Below are 13,824 nucleotides of genomic sequence, written 5' to 3'. Positions count from 1 at the left end.
GATCAGTTTTGAGCCTGCCCTCCAGGAAGCATCTATGTGAAAAGCCACGTGTACATCACATATAATATTAGGACATAGTACTGTGGGGGCGACAGTTGGATGTGATGGTACCAATAAAGAAATTGCAGTGAGATGAGTTCTAAATGAAAAACACTGTGGTGCCTTCATTGTACTCATCCTCTGTTATAGCTGGAGGGCATTTTAATACCTGCAGGATATTCTTGCACCAGGAAATGTTTGGACATCTTCACATCATTTGAAAATGTATATTCGGCGGAGGGGGGGGTAGTAGGTGCTGGGCGAGGATAGGGGGAGGGGAAGCAAACTCTGCTTTTTTAGAATAAATTGAAGCACAGAGATGTTTTTAACACGCTCAAAGCTGATACTGCCGTTTATGCCAAGAGAAATAATAAGCAATGTAAAGAGGCTAATTTCCACAAAAAGAATCAGCCAAAGTCTGTACAAATTTGGGAAAAACATCTCAGAAGTTACTAAAAATAACTCTCCAGTATATAGGTGCCACCTTTAGTGCTAAAGCTGAGAATCTCTAAACAAATTACAAAATAACTGTTTGAGAGTCTCAATTCAGATAAATATGAATTCTTAACTATTAATGTAAAAAGGAGCGTGTATGTGTTTTTGTTCTTGGTTCTTTTGTGAATCGAAGTATCACAGGTCAGGAGGATCTAGTGCATAGCGTCCTTTCAGTTCTCAAATCTTTAGATTTAGTCCTTTTATATTTTAACTTTTTGCTTTTTAAATAACTTGAGACTTTACAAAAGGTTCTAAGATGACGAAAAAAATTCCCATTTACTGTTAACCCAGCCAGATTCCTCAAATGTTAACACTGCAGAAGAGATGGCCCTTTACCCTTAAATACCTCAGACTGTATTTCTTAAAAACCAGGATATTCTCTAACATAATTAAATACAAATATCAATATCAGGTAATTAACATTCACTAACAGAATATGATTATTTAGTCTACAAACTTTATTCAGATTTTTCCAATTGTCCCAATAATGTCCTTTACAACAAAAGAAAACCCTGGATCATTGGCTGCATCCCATTTTCATGTCTCTTTGGGCCCCTATAATCTAGAACAGCTCCTCAGTCATGTTTTGTCTTTGATGATATTGACATTTTTAAAGCATGCAGGCCAGTTACATTGTAGAAATTCCTGCACTTGCGAAGATGAGACTCGGGTTGTACTTTCCTGGCAGGAGTCCCGTAGAGCGGGGGTCCTCAACCCCTAGGCTGCTGACCAGTACCAGTCCATGGCCTGCTAAGATCTGGGCCACACAGCAGGTGAGCGACAGGTGAGTGAGGGAAGCTTCGTCTGTATTTGTAGCCACCCCTCAGCGCTAGCATCACCACCTCAGCTCCACCTCAGATCATCAGGCATTAGATTCTCATAGGAGCACTTGTCCCTGGTGCCAAAAAGGTTGGGGAGCACCACCATAGGGTGATACTGAGTAATTCTCAGTGCATCCTACCAGGAGACAGGGATATTAGCCTATCCTTTCACTGGTGATATGAATTTGATCAGTTGGTTAAAGTGGCATCTAACAAGTTTCTTCGCTGGAAGATTACTATGTTTCCTTTGTAATTAATAAATATTTTATGGGGAGAATATATTCAGACTATGTCGATAGCCTCTTTCCATTAATCCTTCACCCATCAGTGTTATTGTAGATTTTTTTCTTAATTCCTTGCTTTCTAGAACTTTCCAAGTGTATATGAAGTTCCTTTTATCTCATCTCTACCTGAAACAATGGATGCTATGGCCAGTCTCCACTCTGCTCCAAGTCTTTCGAGGCATAGTTAAGATCTTAGGAACACACTCATAGCAATCTCTCAGGAAGGACCACCAAAGGACACCCACAAATAAAAAGAAAACCAAATCTATTTTTCTTTTATATGAAAACGGCGGTGTATCCTTGAGAGATCTGAGCTGGCAATGAGGAGCCGTACAGCATCGCTTGTCTTCAGTGCTCAGGAAACAATGATCCAGCATTGCATAGAGTTTTATATCAAAATTCCTGTATTTCATGGTTTAAAGAACTCAGGGAGAGTAATATATGCCCATTAGCAATAATATAAACATCTTGAACAGTTTTCTTTAAATTTTAGTAATTTAAAATATTTCGAATGTTATCAGAAGAGATGTCCCTTCTCCCCCCACAAAAGAGTTCTCAGGTAAATTCTTATCCCCCCTCTTTTTCAACCCCTTATATACCCACCACCCCCCGCCCCTCCCCCAGACTTAAAGCTCTGTTCACTCCCCTACTCAGAGTCTGTATCCCTAGACTGAAGTAATCTGGTGAAATGTGACAAAAGGCTGGGGAGGGACGAGCGCTCCTCTAGCCCTGGGTACTGTAACACCGTCCTTACCTGCTGTGGAAAACAGGTGCGGACTGAGTGCTCTGTGTAACCAAAAGAAGGCCCTTCAAAGACAGCTGTTGGGAGCTTCAGAACTTCCTTCAGAAACTGGTCAAACTTGCTAAATATCATTAAGCCATTGGAATCTGACATCTGGGAGAAAACATCTATGAGAACAAAACCAAATAAAGTCAAACTATAAAGAAATGTCAACTTTCTGCAAAAGGCTCTATGTCATTTGTATATCGGTCAAAAAGTACCATTAAAAGCATCGTAAAGTTATGATTTTTAGTTAACATGTATTCTCATTCTTATTAACACTGTGTGATTATGAGTTAATGAGGCCCCTCTCTCCCACCCACTTAGGATTCTACCTAAACATCGAAACAAATAACCACTCACATATGTCTATCCACCTACTCTTTTAGAGTATACTCACTGAATGGTATATAACTTTGTAATTTATTTACTTACATCTGTTTGTTCTAAGAAAAATTTGTAACAGCGTATCTTTATCTTGTAACATTTATATATGTGTTTATATAAGGCATATGCATGTTTGAGTGTATGAATATATTAGCATACTGGTGATGGGGTATGAAAGAAATTGCATTATATTTGTATATCTATGTACTAATGATGTAATATATTCCCATAAAGAAATAAATTACGAGGAAGAATATGGCATGTTTAAAATATTCCATCTTGTGTGTTCCAGAGCAGAATAAAAAGAACTCATATAACTCTTCCATCACAAGATACTTTGATACTATAAAATCCTATTTTTCCATAAACTCTGACCCAAGCAGATGGGAAAGAAATAATACTGCTATTTCTTTATCTTCATGGAGTTTCTTTTCTCCGGTTACTTATTCCTCTCTTCTCATCCACAGTCGGAGAAGAAAAGAAAAATATCTAAGAGCTCAAAAACAACTTGACAAAGAAATGTGACCTAAACTTCCTTTCAAACTAATGAGCTTTCTTACAAATAAATTGGTGAATTAAATATGCACTTACACACACAAAAAATAATTTCCTAAAGCCTTTCCAAACATAGCATTTTGAAAAGTCATATTCTATATATTCACAAAGACCAAGTATATTAGAGATACATATGTAATAGGCTTATGTAATATACATATGTGCACTACTCTTTAGATTCAATCTGGGAGAATTTACCCCAAAGCACTAGGTATAGGAAAAAAAAAAAAAAACGTTCAAAATACATTAATCAAAGGAGGATAAAATGTTAGGTTATCAACTCCATAGGGTAACTTTTAAGGCGTTAGAAGGCAGGAGATTATCAAGAGAATGAAAATCTTCAGTATATCCTCTCACATGAGCTGCTAGTTTGTACTTTAAGGAAAAGTATTAAATACTCATGCAGGAGGGAAATATCCAACAAGAGGCTAAAAGAAGTATGGTCCTCGTGGAAAGTAAAATCAATTACTTAACAAATACTGTGCATCCCAAATTCTTACTACGTGGTCCAAGTGCCAAGCACTCTACCAAGTGTTTTGAAACATAAGTATGATACATGGTCCTTATCCCCCAAGAAACTTTCAATGTAACTGGAAAAATAAGATACACATGAAGCAAAGAAGAATTAGGTGCTAAGCTTACTTTCAACAGAAAAGATAGAGGCCTCACCATTTGCCAGGCACCACAATAAGTAACTGGCTGAGTCTGCCTGTAGCCACCCAATATTCTTATCTCCTTCTTTAGTAATAAAACACTAATTTCGCTTCGTACAGCAACATACCCAACTAAAAGATTAAACTTCACAGCCTCCTTTTAATAAGTTTTGGTCATGTGACTAAGTCCTGGCCAATGAAACTATAAGCAGAAGAGTTGTGAGGGACTTCCAGAAAGGCTGGTTAAAGACAGCTGACTAAGCTAGAATGCAGCTATGATGGCTGGAGCTCCAGCAGTCACCTTGTACTACGTGGTATTCTAAATTCTGATGTAGAAATTATGCACTAGAATGGCACAAAAGAAAGACAGAGGAAGGCTGAGTCCCAGATGAACATGAAGCTAGCACATCAGCCCTGAACTACCTCCTCCTAGACTTCTACGTAAGAGAAAAATAAACTTCAACTTTGTTTAAGATAATATTATCCTAAGCTTTTGTTTTCCTACAACAATCTCTAATACTAACTACTACTATACTTTACTAAATATTACCTCATTTTATTTTCATAAAAAGCTGTGTGTGTGCACACACGTGTATGCACATAATTATTTATAATTTACAGATAAGGAAACTAGCTTAGAAAGGTTAACTTGCTTAAGGTCAAAAAGTAAGTGGCTAAATCAAGATTTAAACCCATGCTTTTCTGACACCAAAGAAATTCCACTGTACCATACTTCTTCAAAAGAGTTTAGAACATAGACAAGATCGTCAAGAAAGGAATTTAGAAGCTAAGCCTTGAAATCTAGGATTTGGAAAGATGAGGTCAAAACAGGTTAAGAGTAGGGGTTTGGGGACACAATTAGAAAAGGATAAAAGTCCCTATGACAGAAATTTATACAGTGTATCTATTAGTGATGGTAAGCAGTGTGTCAAAGAGAACATTCTTTATATTGAAAAATAAAGGTAAATAAGGTTAAACAAGAAAAGTAAGGTATGAATGAAAACTTTAAAAGAGGAAAGCAATGTGGATTTGGTTTACAAACTCTTTAGGGAAGAAATATTTAGGAAACTAGGTCTCAAGAAAATTAGACTGTTAATGACTGGCAGAATGAACAAAAGAGAAAGAACAGAATTGGCGATATCGGCTACAAAACCTTGTAAATAATGCCCAAATGAGGAAGGGAGAGTCTGGATTACAGCAGTGACAGTATTTGGGGGTGGGGTGAACTCCCAGACATTTCAATGCAGAAGACTGCAGTTGATGGCAAGATAGACTAGGAAATAAAGGAATTTAAAAAGTTAAGATTTTTCTAAGTTTCTACCTTAGGTAAATGCTCACAACCCTCAGTGAAATAAATAAAGATAATGATAGCTAGCTTTGAACATAACTGTATTTGAACTATTCAGCAAACTTCCAAGTGGAACCATCCTGCAGGCAGTTAGAAACAGAGAATAGGGCCACATTTCAAGACTGCAGATACACAGCTTTGAAGACGTTACCGATTATGTAAATAACTGATGCCCTCTGAAGAGTGAAGAGCACCGTGGCTTAATTTTTAAATAGCTGGCTGCTATTCTTACAGGAGGAAATTAATCATCCCTTAAATCTGAACGAAAATGAAGGGTCAATATGGGATGTGGCAGATACTGAAAGGTGCCTACTACTCAGTATCTATTTTCCACCTATCACTCACTAGCTGAACCCTGACTGTGTGTGGAATGGCCCTGTGCTCCACTTACAAAATGACTTCACAGCCTCTTTTGCACAGTGTAACTCTGGAGTGGATTTCAGAAAAAGCTTTTGTTTTCCTGATAGAGGCATCTCTTTCTTCATTCTGCTTGGAATGAGGACATGAGGTCTAGCGTAGAACAGTCACTTATGATCCTAAAGAGGAAAGCCACATGGCAGAGCAGGAAGACTGGCAGAACCCGAGTTTTTGATGACATCCTAAGTTATGGTATCACCTTTGAACTTACCAGCCTGGGGACTTATTTTTACATGAGAAAAATAAATCCCAATGGTTTTAAGCCACTGTTAGGTCAAGTTTTCTGTTGCCACTCAATGTATTCAAAACAGATAAACTAGCAAGTTATTAACTTGTAGCCATTAATGGTAGAAATATTGAAAATCAGAGACTTTAGCTACCAACTCTATAAATGCACATATGTACAACTCCACAATCACAGAAACAAGTGTATACACTCACACCAACAAATCTATATCTAACTCATTCAGAATAGAAGGAAGTGACTAGATCGTGAAATGACAAACTTCCCTCCTCAGAAAAGTATTATTTTCAGTTACACTGAGTTACTATGTCATATGATAGATTCAAAGTAGTAAAAAAATCATTTTTTAATTCAAGGAAAAAAACTATAACTAAATAGGCCCACACTACAATAGTAAGAGAAGAAGTAGAAACACGTTGGTTGATTTTAATAATAGAAATACTGCCAGACACCAAAACTGGAGGTAGACCCCAAAACTAGAAGCATAGTTAAGAAATTACTTTATTTAGAAGTCATTACTTCTTGTGGTACTGGGTTAAGAAAGTATTTTTTTTAAGATGAGGCTTCTATCTGTAAGAAAAATACTGAAAAGTGACTACTAATTTTTTATCTTAAATGAAGCATAATAATGAATCTAAGTTAGTGTGATTTACTACATATAGATAAAAATATCTTACCAAAGAAATGAGACAATAAAATTTAATGAAGACATCCAAAGAATTAAACTCATCCTCTAATTAAAGCCCTAACCCTTCTGGCATTAGGGACTAAATTACTTCCCAGATTACTGGTGAATTTTCCCAGTAATTCTATTTATACACCTCTGAAAGAAGTATGCTAATTTCCCATTAGTTGTTTCTAGATGAAAATATAGGCTTTCTCCCTTGTGAAAAACCCACAATCGAGCCCTTAAATACACATGTGTACAAACTTTAAAATACAGTCCTCTGTGAAATGGCAAAACAATGCTACTATTCTACCATTATCACATACGTTTCAGTTTTTTTTTTCTGGTGATAATGACTCTGATTTTACTCATTACATCTATGCAACTATCCACTCCTCTTCTGTCCTCCCCACACAACCAACCGTACACTTTTGCAAGATGACAGGGCTATTTAAAATAAAGACTCGAGTCTATAAATAGAAAACCCTTTTCTTTTATATGTTAACTTTCCCTGGCAAATGACTCTCATCTCCTGTCATCTTTCTACCAACTAAGCAACCTAACCTACAAAAACATGCTTACGCATAGGCATGTTTATAAATATCTATATGTAACTAAATCCGAGTGCGTATTTTCTTCCTAAACTCATAAATATTTCGACCTCACTCATTAGGTCAGAGTGAAGCTGGAGGATCGGCGTCAGCCTGCCTGGGCTTCCCGTGCTGACTCCGCCAGAATTACCTTAGATGAGTCTCCAAGTCTCCCAGGGTTTTTGCGTGTTTTTATTTTTATTATTAGTAAAATGCAGATTCAGAACTTAATCTCTTATTTGCTTCCAGTTCTAAAACATTTTGGTTATATGAGAAATGTAAACGTGGGCATCACTCATTCAAATTAAACAGTCACTTCCGTCTAACCAAGAGAAAGAACGGTTATCAGAAAGCAGCCAGGATCAATACAAAGTGACAGGTCATTAAAAGAAAAGAGCAGAGGAGGCTAAATTTTGAACAGGTAAAACTGTTTGTTTATAATTTCAAAGTTTGGTCCACTACAGTCTGTCAATGAAACATCAAGAAAGCAAACAATTGAAATGTCAGAACTACCAGTTCTGGGTAAAAACAGAGAGAACCTCAAGTCATATTTTCTCTGGCTACTCAAAGTGTTGTCCATCAAAAACGTGAAAACATAAATAATATAAATTATCATTATTATAAAACCATGATTATGCTACACCTCAGAGAAAATACCTGCTCTCATTTTGGTATATTTCTTTCTTTTTCTATGTGCATAATAAATTTTTGTTTAAAACTATATTACATTTTTCTTTCTGATCTGAAATATATTTTTAAAGGCTTTATATTGAATCATATAGGTATCCCAAAACTTAACTGGGCTCTCACTTTTGGACACTAAAGCTGTTTCAAGTTTTCATATACAACAGGTGTTACAACAAATATACATAAAACTTGGGGTACACATCTGCTTAATTTCTTAGGATAAACTCAAGAAGCAGACTGAGTCAATGCATATGAACATTCTTACAACTTTCCTGATATATACCGCTAGACTGCCCTTCAAAACAGTAGCACCTGCTCCTCCTACCTTTTAGTGTAAGACAGATGGGGTTTGAATAAGAGGAGACTAAGTTTCTTAGAAAACAAGTAACAGAATTAGACAAAGTAAAGAAATCACTGTTAAATTAATTAACAATTAAGTATGATCTAATAAAATGGGCTTTACAGTCTGTAAATTTGTTCTCTGAATTATTTGGGGGGTTTCTGACATTATTGAGTTTTGGTCGTGCTTATAATTAAAATCTGTACTCTGATTATAAATCTGTACTCTGATTATAAATCTTTGGTACTGTATTTAGAATCTTAACCTATGTTACCTTTGAATCTAGGATACAGTCCCTAATGGTCACAACAGGGAACCATTTCTATAAATGAATGATACCTGGGGACAGAAACTCTCTTACGAGAGATCTGAAAAATCTAATTAAGAAATGTTTCGAACTAAAAGTACAAATACTGGTTAAGTCATTTCAAATGCTAAAGAAGATAAACAAAAAAAAAAATAGAATAAAAAAAGGAAAGGGGAGAAAATTATAGGAAAATAATCTAAAAGGAAAGACAAAAAGCAGAAAGATCAAAATAAAAAGAAGAAAAACAGAAACACACTAAGGTATATTTCATAAACTGGAAAGCAATAGAATTAGTAGGGAGAAGAAAGTGAATAAATGGTCAAATACCATTTGATGTTACAACACAGTGTTATATCTCGTTTTGTCTATGCTATTATTCAGCCATTTCAACTAAGTAGGACCTAGCTGAGAACTCAAAAGCCAGGAAAAAAATGGATTCTCACAACAGCCAAACCTGCCAGTCATACTACGAAAGAAAGCTCAAGTGCTTCTCTCATGACAGATGGGTAACCACTTACATCCTTACTTTAAACAGAATACTAAGAAGTCTGGGTATGTTTCCTCTGTCAGTGGCATATCAAAAGTAAATCTGAAGCAAAGAGAGATCTGTAGAGACTGGCACTCGGATAATGCCATCACATCTACCAGTGATAAAGGACACACACACACACACACCCCATCACCATCACCACCACCATCACCACCACCACCACCACCAAGAGCAAAACTCAAGAACGGAAAAAACAATAACCCGAAACTATAAGAAGTGACAAACAACCCAGAATCTCACAATTAGCCCTAATGCATCAAAGTGTGACATCCCTAAGAGATGAAAAACTGTTTAAATTATGATCAGTGAGCTCTGTTTAAAACAGCAGGGGGAGACCACATTTAAAGTGGTCTCTACCATGGATAATTGAAAAGTGGAGACAGGCTTCAATACCTGAACATTTTATTAGGTTAAACATCTCATTCTCCAGCCAAAATAATTATGGTACAATAAAAACAACGAAACAGAGCTAGAGATGGTAAAGAAACTATAACTTTGAACATGAAGAAGATAAAGAAACCATATTTATTTAAATCTATCTGAATGATATAAACATGGTAATGAGTGACCTAGCATGGCTTGTATGTCATCAATCCATATACGTGTGCAATGATCTTGCATTCTGAGCACACTGGCATGTCATGTTTGCCTGGGCATACATACTTTTGTGCTACTTGAATATTGGTCACTTGTGTTCCTCCAAGAAGTTCAAAAACCACATAAAAAAAAAAAACTGCTATCACCTGACTCTTTTCACATTTCACATAGTACTAGAAGTTGTACTTGTCCACAGTTACAACAGAGAATTGCAGTAATTTTAGTACTCAATCAACAATTTACATTTGGCAAAATTTTTGCACTTATTATGTGCTAGGTACCAGCTCTCTATAGGAGGAACAGATTTAATCATAGAAGCTTAAAGACTCCAGAGTTATCTAGAATGTGCATTTATATAATCAATTTCCTTTTTCTCCACCAGTTTCTGCATTACAAAGATAGTGATCTATATTCTTTAGCATCATCATTATAAAACACAATCCAATTTTCTTTTTCTTTGTTTGAATGAAATATAATTTCATCCATAGTCCATTATCTTCTTCAGAAAAACATCATGCTAGAATTAAGAAAATATTAAGAAATTTTATCCCGAAAGAGTAATATTACCCTGTGAAAAAAACTCAGAACTGAGTACTTAAATAAAACTATAATTTTTACTACCAAAAATTTGTTTTACATTGCAGGTGATTTTGAAGTGAAGACAAACCGGATAACAGTTTGACCAAACATATTATCTAAGATCTTTCTTTAGATTATCGAAATCTGTATCTAGTGAGCTATCTAGCTTTCCAACTTTCAATGTCACGGTAACATGTAAGAAAAAGCACAGAAAACAAATTCACTGATGAAGTAATCTTGCCCAAAAGCTCACACTTGAATCTGATCAAACCTCTATATCTTTCAATTAAAACAAAAAAATGTAGGACACAAAGGAAATCATGGGGACACACAATCATCAAAAATGCAGTCTATGAGAAATGCTACAAGACAGATGACCCAGTTTCTTCAACGAATCAATTAACAGGGTATCTCAACACTTCATTAAAACCCACAGCTTCTTACCTCCCTGACACCTGACAGAGTTTCTTACTCTATGGGGTACTTGTATTACGGCACTTTGATCATTATACTGTATCACATGTGTGTCTCTCACTGCAGGACCGGCATAGCAAAGTACAACAAAGTAGCTTAGAACAGGACTCTAAAGCTAGAAAGCCTGAGTTGAAATCCCAATTTCGCCCCTCGGTTAACTCATCTATAAAATGGAGAAAAATACCAGCTGTCGTGCAAAGAAATTTTAAGAATTCAGTGAGAAAATATACATAAAGAACAATGCTTGGCATATCTTAGGCAGTTAGAAACTATCTAATAAGTGAATAAATGAAAACCATAAGCAGAAAAATTACGTAATTGTGAATTTTACCTCCTTTGACTTCATCTAACCACCCTTCTACAGTATCTACGGAACAGTAAAGGGCCAAAATGGCCAATAGTAAGAAAAAAATTAGGAAAGATAACTGAAAAACAACAGGCTGTCAATTTCTAAACAACTGAGCTTGGCTCTAAAGTGTTAAGAAACAGTTTAATCACAGCAAATACCACCTGATGAGGAATGGAGTTATTAATAAAAGGGCTAATCATGATCAAACCTCTTAAAAGTAATCAAACTTATTTTCTAACTAAAAACAGTCAACATAAACATCTTCAAGCATAATTCTTAATAAAAAATTTTTTAAAGAATTTTAAAATTATCAACATTACTGTTCTGAATCTCCCCAACTTACATCCTCTGAACCAGGTGAGTGATATGGTAGAAGCCAAAGAACAAAAAAGTTCAATATAGCATCATCCGAAATTCTGAAAACATTCATTTGAAGACGTGTTAATTTGAAAATAAAATTTTCAAATAATATGAAAATACTTACATCTCAATTTGTCCAGCATTTTTCCACCACACATGGTTGCTAACATAGCTTTAACTGAAAATACCGTCAACTTGCCTCGGCCCTCACTGCAAAATAAATTACATTAGAAATAATTGCTATCTGGAACCACAAAAGCAATCAAATGTATCACTAAAAAATCGAGCAACCAATAAATTGATCCTCACCCTTACTGCCACAACATTACCTTGGATTTTTAGTAACCTGGATTTTTTTTTCTTTTGCTAGGCGAATGGTGCTAAAACTAACTTGAATTATTTGGAAATGAGTTTTATAAACATTCTATAAAGCAATTTCTACTGGCTGTGTAGGCAGAGGCCAAACGGATGAACCAGAAGTAAATTTCCATTTCTATCAACTCAGCCCATTAAATCCATAGCTGAGGTATTTTAAGAATTTAAAACTGAGGCACCACCTGTTTTGAATAATAATTCAGAAATGTGTCCTTCCATAGTGATATTTTAACAAGTTTATTGTTGTGTACTAAACCAACAAAGTGCACACTGCTTAAAGATTTTATAGTACATTAATCTTTGTTTTTACTATGACAGCCTTGAAGTTACCACATTTATTCTAAGAAACTCAATCACATCTGTCTCAAATCTTCCTATACCACAATTGTGAGAAAAGTGAAGGGGAAGGGGTAGTAATATTAATTCTTATTTAGGAATTGGAAGGATGAAATGTAGAAGAACATAAATGAATTATCCAATTATCCAGTGTAACGCTGCACACTGCCTGCACAGCCAAGACAGTATCGGCAAAGCCCCAACCCTCAGTCCACTGCTCCATTCATTCAACTATGCCCTGGTTTCACAGCAGATGAAAACTTCATGAGCAGTTTTTAAAGTCATCATATGTAAATTAAAAGCACAAGAGGCTTCTGTGCTAATTTTATATGGCTTGGGCTTACACAGTTTCATAGTAACTTAGTAAAATACCTGTACAATAATGAGAACTATTATTACCTCGGTTTTGAAAAGCAAGTGTCATCCTATTTATATCTACTAACAGTCCTAAGAGACCATCTCCATTTTCCAGACCTTCTCTGTATACAGCAAGATCACACCCGAAAAAAGGCAAATGGTCTATGAGCCAGAAGGCTCTCAGAGAAAATGCAGTCAGGAAATGCCAATGTTTGCTACAGTCAGATTTTTAATTACTATATTTCATTAAGTTTATTCATCAGATAAAAGAAAAATCCGTAAAATTAGCTAAAATTAGGTGGGGTTAGAAATACAGATACTGTCCTCTGTCTTACATGGTACCTGAAAATATGGCACTTGGAAATGATAAGGAATATTCCTATGTTAAACATCCATTGTGCTGTATGAGCCACGTCAGTGGCTATAAAAAGCATCCATTACGTTAAAAGGAATGGATTTCTAAGACTGATACAGAACTTTTACGGTGAACAATTCCTTTTGGTCACCAACTATCCAAATGTTGAGCCTACATTTAAACAGACCCCACCTTATACTACAAGGACTCTTCCCAGTACCAAAGAATGAAGAAAGAAAAACAAAAACAAAAAGATATTTGCTTTCTCATCTTTCTTCAAAACCAAGACATGGGCACATGCACAAGCTCCACTGATCAGATGCGCCACTCTAGACTTCAAACAGAAAACTACTAATTTTTAGAAGGTGGAATTCCCAAAATACACCTGGTGAGGATGGCAGCAGCCAGAGCAGTTACACCCAGTGCCCGGAGGCAGCACCCACCGCCCAGCATCAGTAGTGTCTGGAGCACAAGCAGCAATACCTGGGCCCAGACTGGTGGCAGAGGTGCTTCCTGAGACCACTCTGTGTGACCGAGCTGTGTTCTCGGCAGCGTGGTCTTCAAGCCCACACTTTCCCAACCCTCTCGGAGAGTCTTCAATAACACCCACATCCTTTTAAAAACATGAGCCAGAGATGGTCTCTGCTGCTCATAATGAAGAACTCAGAGGGAGGCAGCTTCTGTCCCAAAGTCATGTGGCCCAGAAAGATGGAGCAACGACAGAAAACAGTCCTGAAGTCCAGCGTGAGGGGAAACGTGCCTTATGCTCAGCAGAGCAAGACGGAAGACGTGCTCGCGACCAGAGGACTCAGGCCTTGCTGCACAGCCGATGACGCTGTTAAAGGTAAACATTTTTTGCAGACACAGATCTCATGAT

The 13,824-nt window shown here is 36.3% G+C and overlaps 1 protein-coding gene across 9 annotated transcripts in view; it reads right to left on the bottom strand.

The window, feature by feature from the left end:
- DTNB (dystrobrevin beta) overlaps nt 1-13,824 on the bottom strand; it is a 165,783-nt gene that overhangs the window by 137,548 nt on the left and 14,411 nt on the right. For 8 of the 9 annotated variants that reach the window (XM_023528530.1, XM_023528526.1, XM_011356542.2 and 5 more), the window contains exons 4-5: nt 11,649-11,734; nt 2,394-2,548 (exon numbers count right to left, since the gene is read on the bottom strand). In XM_023528530.1, coding sequence (XP_023384298.1) covers nt 2,394-2,548; nt 11,649-11,734 — 241 coding nt within the window. Of the gene's footprint in view, nt 1-2,393; nt 2,549-11,648; nt 11,735-13,824 lie in introns of those variants that run through there. The other variant, XM_023528532.1, reaches the window with a different exon arrangement.

This window comes from Pteropus vampyrus, unplaced genomic scaffold, assembly GCF_000151845.1.
Source record: "Pteropus vampyrus isolate Shadow unplaced genomic scaffold, Pvam_2.0 Scaffold28, whole genome shotgun sequence".
In the NCBI taxonomy this organism is placed as follows: Eukaryota; Metazoa; Chordata; class Mammalia; order Chiroptera; family Pteropodidae; genus Pteropus; species Pteropus vampyrus.
The sequence above is the reverse complement of the archived record's forward strand: the minus strand, read 5'-3'. Positions and strand labels throughout refer to the sequence as shown.